The 19,309-nt window shown below is 33.2% G+C and overlaps 1 protein-coding gene across 1 annotated transcript; it reads left to right on the top strand.

Annotated features, from left to right (window-relative positions):
• Positions 1-4,081: 4,081 nt before the first annotated feature.
• On the top strand, positions 4,082-19,200 carry LOC110104505. Its single transcript, XM_020833655.2, has 3 exons — positions 4,082-4,258; positions 4,349-4,391; positions 18,973-19,200. Exons 1-3 carry the CDS (start codon positions 4,138-4,140, stop codon positions 18,977-18,979), a joined length of 171 nt encoding a protein of 56 aa, XP_020689314.1. The 5' UTR covers positions 4,082-4,137; the 3' UTR covers positions 18,980-19,200.
• Positions 19,201-19,309: the final 109 nt, after the last annotated feature.

The following is a 19,309-nucleotide window of genomic DNA, read 5'->3' as shown; positions in this document are numbered from 1 at the left end:
GCAAAAAGTGGACATGCATATGAGGAGCACGCAACAATTTAGAGAGTTTTTAGTCAGGATGAAGTTTCTAAAGTCCTGCATGAGACTAGGTTCTCAAAACGAAGGGTCCTCTTCTGCGATGGAGCTTTTGGATGAGGTGTTGCCCACAGTTTTTTATTTAATGCAAACCTGTGAGGAGTTGGACGCTGGCAATGTGCAAATGCTTGATATGAAGTCCGCTGACAAAGCGTATCCAATGCCATGCTCACAAGGTGCTCGATGTAATGTCGCTAATGACTTCGGGCAATTGGGTGTTGACAATTTCCTTGCTGAGAGTGACTTAATTTTTCAGGACAAGACAGTACAAAAGACATTTGATAGTCATCCTATAGGGAAGACAACATCTATCTCCCACATCAGCCACTTTCAAGTGCTGCTTCCCGCATCTCAAGCATGGCAGATGGGTGTTCCTTTTCAACTTCTAAGGTTTATTGCATTCCAAAATGATTTAATTAGGACAAGAGAAGCAATGGATCCGCGATGCAAAGTATTCGACCCAGGTGGATTGATTATAAATTTTACATCTACCTCCCTCTCTACAACACGCCTCGACGGGGTCGAGCTCTTTTGACACAAGGGGAGAATGATGCGGAGCATTTTAAGTCTAAAGTGTCCCTTAGAATAGCTTATGTAGTTTGTTATAAGTTTTCTAGAATCTTCTAGGATTCTCTAGTTTTTCCTTACTTTGGCATTATATATAGGAAATGTGTAAGAGGAGAAAGGCATTGATGAATATTAGATCATTTTAAAGCTTTTGAAGCTTGTTTCTCTTCTTCCCTGGATTATTGGGAGCCAAAAATCCTTCTTGCAGGTCGAATCTTCCACTACATCACTTCTTCTTCATCCTATGCCGCGCCCTAGCGCTCTCCCGAAGCACTCTCGCCGGATCTCGCTCAAGGTCGCGCAGGTACCTGCCATTTTTTTCCCTTCCTGAGAGCGACATAGCGAAGATGAACTTTTCTTTTTCTGTTTCCCGAGCGAGACAGAGCGAACATATCATTTTTTTTTCTTCACGAGCACGACATAGAGCAATTTCTATTGTCACATTCCTGATATATGCTTCCAAGCATTTTAAGTACTGTATTCCAAATTTTATGCGTTCATTCCAAAAAAAATTAATTGAGTGTACAAATGATGAATATGGCTCTTTGTAATGTATGTTTGTGGCAACAATTTTGTTGAAAATGTTTTTAATTTTTTTTTCTTGTTGTGTATTGAACTATTGGCATTTCATTTGAAGTTCAAGGTAATACCATTTATTTAGGCAGCAATGATATAATTTGGCTTCAAGTCTTGATCTTTAGTTGAACTTTGTCCTTATAGAATTGTAGCATGTTTTTAGAGTTATCGAAAGTATTGTACTAATTTGATTGACAAATATAACACAATGAGAATATATGCTCTTGTAATAAAAATCTAGGTTTCGTCGATATGAATGTAGCAAGTGTGAGCGACAACGAGTCATCAAATGTTATCTACCTATGTAAGACTGGTAAAAGTTCTTAAAGAAAACCTAAAAAAAAATTTACTTATTTGCACAACTTTTAAATTTCATAGAAATAATATCCTCGTTAATGTCTGACTGCAATGCATAAATTTCTAAAAGGCAAAGGAGTTGGACGTGCAAGCAGTAGTAAGCCACGTCGTCATGGTGATGACATCTCAATTTACTCTGGCATGCCCAAAAGCACAACTCGAAATCCTAAGTGGTCAGAAGATCATAATGTCATACTTGGTGAGTTGCTATTGGAACAATATGTTAATGGCAATTTTTGTAATGGGAATATGCGAAAGGACCAATGGGCTAGCTTAGTTGCTGTGTTAAACATGCGTCTTAAAACAAACTATATTAACTCGTCCGTAATGATAAGATTTAAAAATATGAAGGCTGGTTTTATAACACCATATCAACTAACAAACTGTAGCGGATGGGGTTAGGACGAGGAATTACACATCCCTGTAGCTACCGACGAGTTGTGTGATGAAATTCAATAGGTATTATTTTGTTCTTTACAATTACACATAATTCATAAATTTTATGAATCTAAATCAACAAAACTTCATTTTTCTAGGTTAACCCAAAGGTAGCTCGATTTAGAAGGCACCCTTTCCATCAGTATGAAATATTTGATAAGATTTGTGCCGAGAACACTACAGTGGGAAGTGATGCGAGATGTAGTAAGATGTCTGAGCCAGTGGTTAACTTAAATAGTGAGGAAGATGCTCCACACTTTGAGGATGATTTCCTAGCTGCTAACGGTGTCAGTTATGACATGAACGGAACGCCACCCGACGACCAACCTCAAACCATCGATGTAGATCCAAGTGTAGAAATGGACCCAAGTCCAACGATACGTACAAAAAGATATAGCGAGAAGCCAACCAACTGAAAAGGAAAAATGGGTTGCAAAATCTTAATGAACTATTACTTCAGTCAAACAATAATGCCATTGTCTTTAGAGAGACAATTGAAAAAACGAATCTGTATAGTATGCGTGATTTCTTGATCAAGTTAGGCAAATTTGAGAATCTTACAACATAAGCACTCTTAGCCATTCATGATGCACTTAAAGAGAACATAGATAACAAAGCCATATTGATGACTTGGGAAGGCGATGTCCTAAATGAGTGGATATAATATATTGTTAGCATGCATCCTCGTTTTTACTCGTCAAAAGTTTGGTTGTAATTGTTTGATTAACTTTGATTGATATATGTTGTTTGTGTTGATTAGTTTGGTTAATGTTGTAATCTTTTCTTTCATGTTATTTGGTTGTACGATGCTTTAATTGATTTGGAATAATGATGTTGGTATCTTTTTTTTTATGCAGCCATGTCTAACTATTTGCGTGGAGTACTGTTAGATGTTTTATGTGGCATGATTGAATTACAAATTCAAGTCAACAATGTTATTGCTGAAATTATTCCATCTCTAATATAAGAAAGCTCTTCTTCGGATGATGAACAATCAATCAGGCGGCATATGTTTAATATGTCATACACTGGACATCGATATGTAATTGATGTGCTTGTTGGCCATCCGGGCCGAGCGTACCAATGCTTTAGGCTATCTCCAGATGCATTCATAAGCCTAAGAGATTTATTAGTAAGTCGTGGGCATTTGCATGACACAAAAAATATGAATGCAGCTGAGCAACATGGTATATTCTTGTGAGGAGTTGCACACATTACAAAAAAATAACTTTTAATGACATCTTTATTAAGACACTTTTATTTAAGTGTCTTTAAAAATATATATTAAGGCATATTCTAATTTGGCGGGATTTGACGCTAAAAGAGCAATTTGGCGCAAAGAGAGACATCATGCGAAATTGCGAATAGGTTTTCATTCCCGCTTATTGTTCTTTCATCCAACGTATATTTAGGCATTTAATTGAGGCGGTGTGCATTATCTTCATCTACCGTTCCTAGTTGATTGGCAGGAGTTTGCTGCTCTTCCTCTTCAAAGATCTCTTAAGATATCTTCCCGTCTTTTCTAGGGTTTCAGTCGGGAGCTTTATAACTTGCTTCGGATCATCGGCGTCGGAGGAATAGGAGAATGGCGAGAAGGAATGATGCGATTCATGCAGAATTTGGGACTTTCAATTATGTGAATCCTATAAAGCAAGAATAGAACCAAGGTCAGAAACTGCTCATTCAATCTTTTCGTATATTTCTTCTTCTTCTTAGCTCATTTTTTAGGAGTCCAGAGCCGAGCTCTTTTTGTCGGCAAATTATTGGGTCAGGTGACCGGAGCCAAAAGATAAGTTCGGACAGCCAATAAAAATTTGCCGCGTCACCTTGCGCTTTAGTTGCGCTTTTTGACTTGCGCTTTAGTTGCGCTTTGGTTGCGCTTTAGTTGCGCTTTGGTTGCGCTTTAGTTGCGCTTTTTGACTTGCGCTTTAGTTGCGCTTTGGTTGCGCTTTGGTTGCACTTTAGTTGCGCTTTGGTTGCGCTTTAGTTGCGCTTTAGATGCGCTAATTTTAAAATAATATTTTATTATTATCCGAACCTGCGTTCGGTCACCTGACCCAATAATTTGCCCTTTTTGTCTCGCAGATATTTTCGAACAGGGAAGGGGTATCGACACCGAGGGAAATGAGGAAGTTCGATCCATGGCCGATATTCTTCCGCAGGGAATGGAACAGGAACTGGCCTTTCCTCACTGGCTTTGCCATTACTGGCGCGATTATCATCAAGATGACTGCCGGCTTAACCGGTAAATGAAATTTCATGGCTTCAGTTGAAATCTCACTCTTTCTTGTTTTGTTCTTAGATCTAAGTATCCCTTCTCCCCTTTCGATTGCAGAGGAGGATTTCAAGAATTCCCCCTTTGCTCAAGCGCATAAAAGGTTTGAGGAGCAGATTCTAGTTTTCAGTTTTTATTTCTAATCTTTTGCATATGTTAATAAATTCATTTCTTATGGGTTTGCTTTAGATTCACTGTTGGGGAAACTGGATTTAATGTATAGATTATTCTATGATTATTGATCTAGCTAGTATTGTTTTACTACTTTATTTTCCTCTTCACGTTTTAATAAGAAAATGGAAATGTATCTAGAGGATCGGGGCAATGAATTGGTCATGTTTTATGTGAAGAACTTATTTCTTGTGATTTGGCGGCACTTTAATTTGCACACGGTGTATGAAGAAATCCAACCTGAGATGTACATTCGTCTTCTGAATTAGTAGAATTCCTAGATATTTGACAAGTTTTTATCTACTGTATGTAGCGCGTTTCTCATCTCTAGTGTGATATGCTTGTTGCCAACTTCTGATTTGTTTGCCACAATAACATATGTGCCATATGTGATAATGATGATAAGGATAATGTCTCTTTTTACCACCTGAAAGGTCGGATTTTGGTTCTATTTCATATGTGTGACATATAAGGAAGATGTTCCCACCATGAAAAGTTAGAACAATGCTAGCCCTCCCTTCTAGGATTGTTTTGCTTATCGCAACAATGACATCGGAAGCAGCATGTACCATGATGCTAATCACATTGAATGCCACCAATTGTGGATGACATGATGCTCATCACTGTTCCATGATGATTCCGTTATTATTATAAAGGTCTTAGGCACACCACATACGATGATGATTTGCTATGTTGCCTCTTTAAGATTAATTGACACTTGTCTCTTGTCCACATGTTTCTTATCTCCACAATTAATATTTTGGCTGCACCTCATACAATGGCTTCAAGAGTGTTGTTCTCCATATGAAGAACCTCAAACCAATTTATTCAAAGGTGGATCATGCTCTGATGGTTATTTTTGAATCCCCATGTTCTATATTCATTTCCACTATCTCCCCATGTTCTATATTCATTTCCACTATCGACAAAATACCATTATGTTCGATGAACTTTTCATCTATGGCCAAATTGCATCATGTTGTTTGCATGGTTGACACCCACTTATATCCTCACTTGATCTTCTTCTTGTCTCCAACTATAGTTCCAGCCGTTGTCATTGCCTTCAAGCTCATGTTGTTAGTGTGTTGAAATATGCTGCAACCTCTAGCCTTGAAGGATATCATTTTTCTTGATATAGTTATTGATACTGATCGTAAAGGGACGATCCTTTTTTACTTCATTTTATGTAGTAAAAGTTATTCAATTGGATAATGCATCATTTTTTTTTCCTTTTTTTTTATTTTTCCACATAAAATTTGTGTTGATTTGCTTATTTATCTGCTTATATGTTTGAGATTGAAAAACATAAGGAAATCAAGTTCTCTCTTGGGTTGATTTCTTGCGTGAAACAATGCTATTCGTTTATGATTTAGCTTTATTAGTTTAAAATATTTCGTTTTTAATCATTCTTTCTTTGCAAGTAATAATCTTTTGATGTTTGGTTTACTGTTTTTTGCCCCCTAGATCATTTTTTTTGGTCATCTACAAGTGGATAAGCAGTTCATTGATTCCATTTTCCTGCGGATTTTAGTCACGGGTATACTTATTAATGCAATTGAAAGTACAATAATATGGAAATCTAATTTAATGAGCTCATATAATCATTAATAATAATGAAGGCATTTCAGTCAGTTGAATAGTTGATTAATCATAATAGTGGAACGCCAATCTTATTGAACAACAAATCATTTTTTAGTTATAGATAACACCTTTATGGCTGGACATTCCGAACAAATGAAATAACTTTAACCATAATAACCTTTCTTATAGCAATTTCATAATTGATTTTACTAAAAGCAGTAGCTATTTCAAATGAACCCATAATCTCAGTATGATTACATTATGCTTCAACATAAGACTTATTGCGTGCCAGAACATTCACGATAGTAGAGAGATATATAGAGTTTAACGTCCTAGCTTTGTACGAAGGTCCATCACATACATAGATAAGAGATAGGGGTGCAAAAACCATAAGAGAGACTAAATTTTTACGTGGAAAATTCTGAAAAGTGAAAAAACCACAGGACTTGCCCAAATGAAATGATTTAACTAGTGTTTATCATTGATTACAAATAATGTCCTTCTTTATGGGAAGACTTTAACACTGTAGCAAATATACATCCTATAGAGTAGATTAAATGGTTGGATTTTGAAGAATCCTATGGCATGGGACCAATTTTTGAGAGATCGTTGACCTGCTTGTTTGGTCAACAAGATCGTAGTCGAGCGACAGAGGTTGGAGGGATTGTATTCAGATGACAGTTGTCCGAAAATACTAGTAGGACGATTGTGGTATGAGGACTATAATCAAAAGGACAAAGGTCGCGCATAGGTTTGGGGACTGTAGTCGGGTGACGGAGCTCGGTGGGCCATAGTCGGTGGGAAAAGAAGGTCAGAAAGACCCTAATCAGCGAGCAACGAATGTCAGAAGGAATGTAGTAGGGCCACAGAGGTCAGAGGGACTGTAGTCTGGCGATGGAGGTTAGAGGGACTTTCGCAGGGATAGTGGTTGGGTGACTGAGGTCGGAGAGATTGTTGTCGGGTGATAGTTATTTGAGGATCGTAGTCGGAAGGACTATAGTTGGGCGATGATTGTATAAGGGATCGTAGTCGTGCGATAAATGTTGTGGGGACCATAGTCAGGTGACGAAAGTCAGAGGGATAGTAGTTGAGTGATTGAGATCAGAGAGACTGTAGTCAGGTGACAGTTGTTCGGGGATCATAGTCAGGCGACAAAGGTCGAAGAGATCATATAATAGTAGTCGAGTGATGGGTGACTGAGGTCCATAGTTGGCTGGCGACGACGGTCGAAGGGACTGTATTCAGGCGACTGAGGTCGAAGAGACCGTAGTCTGGAAACAGAGGTCGTTGGGATCGTAGTCGAGCCAAAGAGTTTGTTGGGACCGTAGTTGGGCAACCGAGGTCGGAGGAACAATAGTCGTGTGATTGAGGTCGGAGAGACTGTAGTCGGGTGACGGTTGTCTGCAGATCGTAGTCAACGGACGACAAAGGTCGGAGGGATCTTAGTCGGGTAATAGAACCAAATATGCTGGGTGAAGTAGAATGCTTTGGAGTACATTTTTTGGCATATTTCTAGAAAATGAGATCTCTACTAAAATCCATGGAAAATTAGAACAATGAAAAAATGCGTAGAAGATATAAATGTTTAACATTAATAAAGTAAAACTTGAGTGTAATGCATGGAATTTTTTGCTTTTGATATTAGTAGTATTGAACCAATGTTACTAGAACAATACATAGATTTCCATATTTTGAATGTTTAATATAGAATAATCAAGATATAAATGAAATTATAATTTCCATATTGAAGGATGGGAGTTCAAATAGAGAATATCCATTTGGAGGAGCCTATCACTTTGATTGCTTGGTTGGCATGAACAGTAGGACATGGTTTCATCCCTAGAAAGTGAGTAGTAGAATTCTTAGACTTGACTTTAGTCTAATATGCTATAAAGTCACAGTTTTAGAAATTGATAAATGTTATATCCTTGTCTTTCTTGAAAGGTTATAATCCATGACATAATATTTTCTAACATACATTATGTTTATATGTGTATAAGATATTAACAACTAATGCATAGTTTATTAGGTTATATTAAAATAATAATTATCAAAGTGAGTGATATATAATATAGATTAGAATAATTTATTAATTTTTTGTCTTAAAATTTATAATGTATTATTGTAATAAATCCTGTATATTATTTAAAAAAAAGAGCTGATATAAATGCTTTAAAAATATAATTGTAAAGTTGTAAATTGCATTTATAAGTTTCATTTGTTGTTATTTGTATGCTTTGGTTTAAATGTTGTGTTTATACTTCTATACAAAAGTATATGCATCACCAAGGTTTTAAAAGGCGAAATCGGGAATCGAGGCGTTTTTTCTAAGCGAGGCGAGGCGAGGCGTAAGCCTCAAAACGATTAAAATAAATTAATTTAAAATTATAAATAATGAAAAAATAATAATAAAATATTATGTCAACTATGAATTTGAAGATTTGTTTTAAGATAATATTACTGGAATACAAGATTTAAAATAAACTCACTTAAAAATAAAACATCCCCTTAGGATCAAGACCCAAAGCAGGCTCATCATCACTTTGATTGTCTTCAGAAGAATCTTCATAATTAAAGTAAAATTCATCCTCAACCTCTTCTTCATCTATAATTTACATATATACCAAAGAAAAAATTTCGAGGCGATGCCTCGTACTACCTCGAGGCGTTACGCTCTGATGCGTACGCCTCGTGCGAAAAAATCATAAGCTTTGCTGGATAGTTCGAGGCGTAATCCCCGATACGCATGACTTCCGCCTCGACTTAAGGCGCGACTCAATGCGGACGCCTCGTCCACTTTTTTAATGGTTGTGCATTACATTTATAATTTATTGCAAGTAAAATGTATTATACTAATATATATATATATATATATATGCTATTATTTACATTTATGTTTATGAAATATGCATGGATATGTGTGTTTGTACTTTAATTACGCACACACATATATACCCACACCCATGATATTTTTATTACTATTGTTTGACACTTATTGATTTAGAGAAAGTATATGATATTTATTGATTTAGAGGAAGCATATGATAAAGTTCCAAGAGAAGTGCTATGGAGAGTTCTAGAAAAGAAAGGGGTTAATAATGCTTATATTCAAGTCATTAGGGAAATGTATGTAGGAGTTGTTACTTGTGTTACATTTGCAAAAAGGTGTACCTTATTGTATGCTTTTTGCCGATGATATTCTTCTTGTTGATAAGACTTGAGAGGGAGTTGAAGGTAAACCCGAATTATGGAGGTCAACCAAAGAGTCTAGAGGTTTCGTTTGAGTAGATCTAAAACTGAATACATGAAGTGTAATTTTATTAGTAATAGATCTAGTTAGGGGTATGTGATTTTGAGTGATCAAGTCATTAATAACTCTACTCATTTTAGATATCTTGGGTCTATTGTTCAAAGTGATGGTGAAATAGATGAGGATATTATTAGTAGAATTCAAGTTGGATGGTTGAAATGTAGAAATACTTTGGGTTTGTTGTGTGATAGAAATGTCCCACTCAATCTTAAGGAAAAATTTTCTAAGATGGTGGTGAGACCTGCAATGCTTTATGGCTTATAATGTTGGCCATTAAAAGAGAAACATAATTTTAAGTTAAGTGTTGCTGAGTTGAGGATGCTCATGTGGATGAGTGGACTTAATTTTAGAGACAGAATATGAAACGAGCATATTCGGGAAAAGGTTGGAGTAGTTCCAGTGACATAAGATTAGAGAGAGTCGCCTTAGATGGTTTGGTCATGTAAAACGTCGGCCTTCTGATGACCCAGTTAGAAAAGTAGATGTGTTAGATTTGACTTATATCAATAAAGGTAGAGGTAGACCTAAAAAGACTTGGTTATAAAATATTAGAAATAACATTTCTTTATTAGATTTAGATGAGAATTTGACTATTTGCAGGACGCAATGGGGAAAAAGGATTCCTGTAGCCGACTCCACGTAGTGGGATAAAGGCTTGATGTTATTCTTTGTTGTTGTATTGTTTGACTCTTTCGCTTCATACATAATCAAACATTGTAAAATAATGAGTGCATCATACATATTGGATACCCTAACATCATTTCAAAAGTGGCTTTCTCAATATCTATTAAGGCCTCGTTTGTTTCGACTTTTTTTCTTTAGAAACGGAGAAATCTTTTTTTTTTAGTTGTTGTTTGGATGGGGCGCTTCTAAGAAATGCTTTTTAGGGAACTTCATTTTTGTACTATTTTGAGAAGCTTTTTGATATTTGCTTCTCCGTTTGAAAACTCTAGTCCCTTAACCATTGTTTTTAAAACTACCTGTTTACAAACGAGAGGAAGAATCAAACGAAGTCTAAGGGTTCATTTTTGGCTGTTATATTTTTTTATAAAGGTGATTCTAAAACCATTAAGGAAAATAACTTTTTTTAAGTAGTTGTAGGTATTATAAATATTTTCCTTTTTTAAAGAATTGGACAATGTTTTTCTTACAACTTCACACTGTAGCATATTTGGTTCTCAAGTAAAGCTTCCCCCCACAAACCTTTTTGAAAATCACGAGGAAAGTAGTTGCTAGGCGGATATATAGTAGTTGTATGAAATGCAAACCAGTGGGGAAATTGTCCGAAATAGACCTAAGAGAAGTAAGAAGCATCACATCCTTTTCTTTACGGGCAAATGGATAAGCCTTAAAAGAATATCATGGGTATCTAGAGGTAATTATATAGCATTGCAATTTATTATATTACATTGAATGAATTTGAGATTGGGAGGTAATGAAGTCATTGTTAACTTTATAAATGAGATGATAATTAGGTTGAATGTGTGGAATATCTAAGAAGGTTAGACAAAAAAAATCATTTAGAGAGATTGTGAGAATAACATCTAGTGATGATAAGGTATTGTAAAATAGGCTTGCGAATTGGGCATATGCGATGAAGAGATAAATTTGACATGCAAATATAATTGGAGTTAGAGGATGGTCAGAAAAGGAGCATGTTGAAGGTAACATGGATTAGAGTTGTGCATGAAAAATTTTCCCAAAGATTTTTGACATCTCATCTAACACATCAATAATGATTGAAAAATGAAGATGCATGAAGTAGACTAAAATAGTTAGGATAAGGTTGATGATGACATATTATATCTTTAAATAATATCTACAATGGAAAAACATTTACCTTTTGAACACAATCAATTATATATTATTTTGAATATTATACTACTATTGATGGTTAATCATCTATCATACATTATTATCTGGTTAATTAATTATACTGAATTAACTCTTACCATCATTGTTGTGTAGCTAACCAAAATTGATCAAATCTTTATTCGGAGGAATAATCGTTGATTCCAGTTGAAGTAGCTGATTGAAATCTATTAGGTGATAATAAAAGTTAATTAGCTATCGGTAGATCAAAAGAATAAACACAGTTAAAATCTAAGATCTCAACAGATAATTCTCTGATCTGAAGAGAAGGTTTGATCCAGATCAAGTTGGATTGACTGTTCTAATTTATATTATCTGATTAACCGTGAATCTTTTCACCATTCAATAGGTTTTGGGATTAACTTTCTTAATCTATAGTTAATCTCTGACCATACTACTCCCATGTGACAGTATGCATTCCTAGACAACCTCAACCTAAGTCTGCCAAGAAATTTTTATTATTTCCATGAAGTAACTATGCATTTATGATAGATGATGGCATATGGATATAGACATGGAAAGAACATCTATGAGAAATGCCAATGCAAGTAACAAGACATCATAATTCAAGTAGCAATCTATCACCGTGATCTCTTTAATATAGTGAAGTAGAACTTTTAAATATTGAAGTTTCTTTGGTGAAATGTTTCCATTTATGCAAGGAACTCCGATAAGCATGCTCTTGTTGGAATACTCTTGGGATGGGTGGCCTTCTTGGGGAGGTTATTGCAAGTGGAAAAAAATCATGTGACCTATTAAGTCAAATGGCATTAGTGTGATGCACTAGTCAAAAGATTGGACATAAGCTTCATGCAAGAACTAGTGTTACATCATGGGAGCTATCTCTTAATATATCTTTTAATATTATATTCCTGGTGAATAATTTTGGGCTATTTATAAAGCCCCAAAAGAGATTTCAGAGTTTTAATTCCTTAATTGGAGATTATAAGTTCCTATCATTACAATGAAGTAGAGCTCTTAGACATTGAGAGACGTCTTATGGAAGCTCAAATTTCAAAGATTTAAATTTTAATTAACTTGAACTTGAAATAGGTTTGCTTTGACTTGAGGATGAATCATTTAAAATTAATCGAATTAAACTAAAAGTAAGACTGCATACAATCAACTACCGTTTAAATTTTAATTGACTTCAATTTGAAACACATTTGATTTTACTTCAAGATGGATCATTTGAAATTAGTTGAATTCACCTAAAAGAAGTGACACATGCGCACACACACTAGAAACACCCACTTAGTTTAATAAAAGCAAATTGATTTCTTTTCAAAGTTATGACGACAGAAACTGTTTCCAAAACAGTTTTTGGGTTTAAGCTACTACCATGATTTGAACTTGGGTTATCTGAGGATAATGTAAGGTAGGTAACCAGCAAGCCGAGCAACAAAATATTATGTTAAGGCTATAAATATAATATACAAATTGAATAAATAAGAAGTAATATTATTTTTGGATGGGATCTTTTTTTTTTTGATAGATTTAGTCAAAAGCTTAAAATATTATACTCAGCCACTTATATGATTAATTATGATAATAAAATATTAAAATTGGAATTATCAAATCCATTGAAATATTTGAGAGTCAAGTATTAAATTGAACATAAAAATTTGGTTTTGATAATATTAATTTAATCTAGGTGTTTAAATTAAAATTATCAAAGCCACAGAAACTTATAGAGTTTGTGAATTGCAAGCATTGCATTTGCAAGATGCCGTAAATATGATTTCGTGTGACAAGAAGATCACCTCCAACGGAACTCGAAACGCATGACTGCAGTCCGTCACATGCTCCAATCGAACGCCAAAAGCCACTCTTAATTCTCGGCATGAACAGTGATTGGCGTTGCATTGTTTCAACGCTAAATTTTTATTTTTTGAAAAATTCCAAAAATTTGGTTATTAATTATAGATTATTAAGTGTATACTTTTATTATTAATAATTAAGAATTAATAATTTATAAACGCATTATTTTTAGAATTTAAAATATTTTTTACATACAATAACAATAACATCAAGCCTTTATTCCACTACGTGGGGTCGGCTACATGATTCCTTTTCTCCATTGTGTTTGATTATTTTAAATTATGTTATTCATTTTAAATAATGTAAATTCGGTTATTCCTATTTATGTGTTCTAATGTAATTTTTTATTTTATTTAATAAATAATTATTTTATTAAATGCATACTTATATTCAGAATTAATTTATCGAGTAAGATTTATTTTGTTAAAAAAAATTATATGTAGCTCTAATTTGAAAAATTGATATATTTAAAAATATGATTAAAAATAAATATAAAAATAATATGAGAAAGAATATATACCAAGTATTTTTTGTTGTTGTTAAGAAATGGAGTTTGGTTGGAGATGAGTTACTGCATTTTGGAGTGAAAAATGAATTTTTCAGTTGGAGATGGCCTAAGTTTTTTGGATTCATGTGCTATTTAGTTGAAAGGATATTGATAGGAAATAAGTGTCTACTAGGCTTGATCTGTGGTAATAGCCGTTTGGTTAATGTAGGTGGTACATTTAAATTTTTATGTGCCAGACTTAAATGTTTGAGTTTAGGCTTACTCTTTTTAACTCAGGTAGTTACCCTCCTGGCCAATAGATTGGAGAAAGTGAAACTGCTCGGTGTTTACTTGGAGATCTGAAGAGAAGATGTGGGAATCATAGCAAATAGTAGGACTGGCAGGATAGAAAAGGTTAGTGCATTGATTTGCTATTGGGTTTGAGCAAGTAGTATGAATAATTTGTTGGTGTTGTCTTCCTGTGAAAAGAAACCTTGGTGCCAAGTGAAGGTTTGTGTTTTAGAATTTTTTTTTGCTTTCTTTTTTGGGGTAACTAAAAATGGTGAAATCAGTCAGTCACCTAATACGTTGCATGATGAGGTAGGACCGTAGGACTGATTAAAGAGAAGGGTGTCCTGAAGTCTTTTGTATTCACCCCATCCAAACAATTCGTATGACTGAGATCCTGCAATAACATATCACTCCATCTGTAAAATGCATTAAATGTAATGGCGTGTGGCTAAAAGTTCCCTTATTTTATCAGTTTACCGGATAAAAGGGATCTTCAAGCCTTGTACTACCCTAATTACCTGTTAGCTAAAGTAGGTGGTTCCCTTATTTTTAAAAGGTTGATTAGGTTCAGAAACCCTTGGTTTAAGGCCCTGAGAAATACTGTGTTATTTATGCTGATATAATAAACTGAGAAATATGAACTGGCAATCGTAACATTGCTTCCACTCACCTCTCTAAGTTGTTTAGCTATTATTATAGTTTATTTCCTTTATCATAACTTGCCACAATCTAAAATCTCATAGTTGTGTGGACTATTGATGCAAAAGCCAAAGTTTATTCATGTCAAAACATAAGGATTATGTTTAGATGCTCAAATTGGTATTTTCAGTTTGATTTTATTTTAGTTTTTTTGTATATATATATTAGTTTGCGTAGTTTATTCATGCCTATGATAATGAGTTCCAATCTCTAATATTTTAAATTCTTTCCCCTTGAATGATTATATTTATTATATTAGCTGCGACTTGGTTTGGTTTAGCTTTTTTGGATTCCTTCGATTCAGCTATTTAGATCAGGTAATCAATCTGGTTTTATATGCAATACTCCATGCATGACCCTCTGTATCATGTTGAGGCTATTGCTCTCGTGCCTTATGTATGTGATCCTAATGTAGCAACTTTTCTATAGGTGGCTGTGGATTTCGTGCGTCATTTTGATTATTATTTGTGGCGGTAAGATTGTGCGAGGCTGTTGATTTTGGGGAGTTTATGATCATAAATAATGAATTTTTGAATATATAAAGTAGTGTTTTTAATAATTATTTCTTTAGCATTGTCTTTCCTCTTTGTGTTTGTGTGGTACACGTGGGTGAATATCTAATTTTGAGGAAAGCCATCTCCTTGTTCTTGTGATACGTGTACTAAACTTATGTTGATTCTTTTCTTGATCTTTTTCTATTTTTTTTTTCTTATTGAATTGCCTGTGTGCCCGAGTGCAATGTTAAATAGGCAATGGTTCCTACATTATGGGCGGATGTGGGCAAAGAAGCTAGTCCATGAAACTAAAATTAAGATATGAACTTGAATACAGACAAATTAATGAAATTAATATATATTATGATTCATTGGAAGATAAATATTCTATGCATTCAAGAAACTAAATGGGTTGGAGAGAAGACTAAGGAATTTGATAGTTTAGAATTTAAACTATGGTATTCTGATAGGAATTGTACTAGAAATGATGCAGGTGTTATTATATATAAGAGTTTGAAGGATGATGTTATAAAAATTAATAAAATTGGAGATATAATTATAATTTTAAAGATTATTATTGGTGGCAAGATTATTAATTTTAAAAGTGCTTATGCTCCTCAAGCAAGTTTGGATAGGTGCTCAAAATTAAAATTTTGAAATGACTTAGAAGAATTGATATAAAAGATACCTCTTGAAGAAAGTTTTTATTATAGGAGATTTAAATGGACATGTTGGTAGATTGGTAGATGATTTTAAAAGCATTCATGATGCTATGAGTTTTGAGTGACTAATGAAGGTGTTAGATCATATTAGATTCCTTATAGCTTATGATTTTGTAATTGCTAATATCTTATTTAAGAAAAGAGATGAACATCTCATCACTTATAAGATTGAATATAGTAAAACTCATATTAATTATTTTCTTACTATTAGTTATTTTCTTTTAGGAAAAATAGATCATTTAGATTGCAAAGATTGTAAAGTTACTTTGAGTAAAAGTTTATGTACCTAGCATCGTTTATTATTTTGTGACTTTAAAATGAAGAGGCAAATTATGAAAAGTAAAGTAATGAATGGGCGAAATATGAAAAATAAAATAAAATGTTCCAAGGAATAGAAGGGGGCATTTAAAGAATACTAACAAAAATATTTTTAAAAGTAATATTCAAAATCTTAAAATTTTGATTGTGAGTGAGAAAGTTAATATTACGTGGGAAGAAGTAGCATGTGATATTAAGAATGTTGTAAAGTATGTGTTTAGAGTATCAAAAGGAAAAACCCTGATAAAAAAATGGTGGTTGGAATGAAAATATGTATTAAAAGATAAAAATAAAAAGTTTTATTATAAAAATTAGTTTAGATGGAAAGCTCAGAAAATTGAGAAAAATATAGAGTAGGGCATAATGAGTCTAAAAATGTAATATGCGATGTAAAGAATTTAGTTTTAAATGATTTATCTAATTGATTTGATATTAAGGAGGATGAAATATATATGTATGAGCTAACAAAGCAAAAAGATAGGATAAATAAGGATATAGATCAAGTGAAGTTTATTAAGGATGAAGATCAAAAGTATTTTTATTAGAAGAGAATATTCAACATATATGAATGAGACATTTCGACAAGTTTTTTCAATGAAGATTGTGAGAATTCGATTAATTTTAGTGACCTTAGTACCCTAGATGAAAATAAGGATTTTTATTTTTATCGTCGTATTAGTGGAATCAAAGTTGGAGAGGCTTTAAAAAAATAAAATTTGAAAAATTGTTGGACATGATGATATTCCAATAGAGATGTGGAAATGCTAGGAGATGTATGAATTTCTTGGCTTATGAAAAATTTTAATATTATTTTGAAGACAAAAGATGCTAGTTGATTGAAGAATGAGTGTGTTGGTTCATATTTTTAAGAATAAAGGTGATGCACAAGAGTGTGTGAATTATAGAAGAATTAAGTTAATATGTCATACATTAAAATTATGGGAGAGTGTTATTGAGCATAAGTTATGACGTGATATTAATATCTCAAAATCAATTTGTATTCATGTTGGGTAGTTCTGCTATAGAAGCTATACATTTATTGAGGGTTTGATGGAGAAATATAGAGAGAATAAGGAGGATCCACATATGATATTTATTGATTTAGAAAGCATATGATAAAATTTTAAGAGAAATATTCTGGAGAGTTCTAGAAAAGAAAAGATTTAATAATGTGTATATTCTAGTCATTAAGGATAAGTTTTAATCACATATCTTTTTGTTGATGATATTCTTCTTGTTGATAAGACTAGAGAAAAACTTGAGTTATGGAGATCAACTTTAGAGTCTAAAAGGTTTTTGTTTGAGTGGATCTAAAATCGAATACATGGAGTGTAATTTTAGTAGTAATAGATATAGTGGGGGGAATATGATTTTGAGCAATCGAGACATTAAAAGAGTGCACGTTTTAGATATCTCGGATCTGTTGTTCAAAGTGATGGTGAAATAAATGGGGAGATTATTAATAGAATTCAAGTTAGATGATTGAAGTGGAGGAATGCATCAGTTCTGTTGTGTGATAGAAAAGTATTCCTCAAACTTAAGAGAAAATTCTATAAGATGGTGGCGAGACTTGCAATGCTTTATGGTGCAAAATGTTGTCTATTAAAAGAGAGGCATAAAATTAAGTGTTGCTTGTAGAGATGAGGATTTTTATACGGATGAGTGGCTTCACTCTTGGAGACAGAATGCAAAATGAGTGGTAGGTAAGATGGTTTGGTCACATAAAACATATTTTTTTCGATGATGTGGTTAGGAGTGTAGATGTATTATATTTTGCCTATGTTAAAAAAGGTAGATGTAGACCTAAGAAGCTTTGTTAGATTTAAATGAAAATTTGGCTCCTAAAAGGACATAATGGAGAAAAAATGTTTATGTATTTTACCCCACATAGTGAGATAAAAATTTGATTGTTTTATATTTGTTTTTTTTTATATTTTGATCAAAAAATTGTTACGATGAATTTCAAAATCTTTAGATTTATTTTGAACTGAGTGCATTATTAATCATCTATGTATTGTGCTTAGCTTAAAATTTTTTCTAAGAGTTTTGAAGCCTATCATAACCAAAATTTTGACTAGAATATCCTAACAGAATTTTTTTCCTAAATCATTTTATCATATAAATCACGCACTCCAAATTTCACATTTAAAATGATTTTATCATAAACCGTGCATGTGAAAAGCTAATAGTATATTTTAAAGGGATATTGTGGCAAAATTAAAGTTATGTTGAGATAGAATTATATTAAATGGAAGATGTTATTTTTATTGAAAATAAATTAGTATAATTGATTTAGGTGATTTGGACATAGAACAAAGGGTAACAAATTTATCTATAAAGAGTGCCCAAAAAACAAATAGAGAGATTTACATACATACCACTATATTCTTGTTATTTTACATATCTAACACCTAAAATATTAATATTACAGTTATACCACTCAAATCCCTATTTTATCTCAAATTTATCACTCCGTCTCCCGTAGAGCTCACGACGTCTTCTTCCTACTGAAATCCCCCTGAGATTTGAGGTAAACTAGGGATTTTGGTGATATAGCTATAATATTAATATTTGAGGTGTTAGATATGTAAAATAATAAGAATATAGTTATATGTATGTAAATCTCCCAACAAATTAATGTTGAATAATTGGGGTTTAAAAAAAAATGCTAGAAGTTGCACAAAAAATATTAACATAAAATAAAATTGACATTCTTAATTACAAATGTGAAATGAGAATTCTCAAGTCAGATAAGACTAATTATGATGATATTTAATCATGTAACCTTAATAGCGTGGGTGGCTGACTTTGTTGATATTGCAATAATTTCATGTGATTATTGGATGCTCATATAAGGTCACGTTAGTGTGACACTTTTTACTTGATCCTCCGAACTCACCCGATTGTTGTTTTTGCAGGAAGTAAAATTCTGAACCTCTATGATTTGATTGTTCTGAACTTGTTTCAGGAATGCAGCCTTCTTCTTTCTTTTCTTTTTTAATTTCTTCAGACAACTTTGCTTGTAATCCTACTTTTTTATATTGCGCAAACTAAAATAAGGTCTGATCGACACCAATTTGAGAATATCTTCTATTTGACTGTCTGATGATGATTTAAGAGATACATCGTTGCTTCTTTTTGTATTTTGTCTCGTCAATTTTGAAGTGCTTGAGACTTTGTTTCTGCAACTCTACATCTCCTGCATGTCACAAGCCCAGTATGTTTTGAGTTATTTAATCACCAATATTAGTTTTA

Source organism: Dendrobium catenatum, unplaced genomic scaffold (genome assembly GCF_001605985.2).
Source record: "Dendrobium catenatum unplaced genomic scaffold, ASM160598v2 fragScaff_scaffold_80, whole genome shotgun sequence".
In the NCBI taxonomy this organism is placed as follows: Eukaryota; Viridiplantae; Streptophyta; class Magnoliopsida; order Asparagales; family Orchidaceae; genus Dendrobium; species Dendrobium catenatum.
Note: the sequence above shows the minus strand (reverse complement) of the source record. Positions and strands in the feature narration are given on the sequence as shown.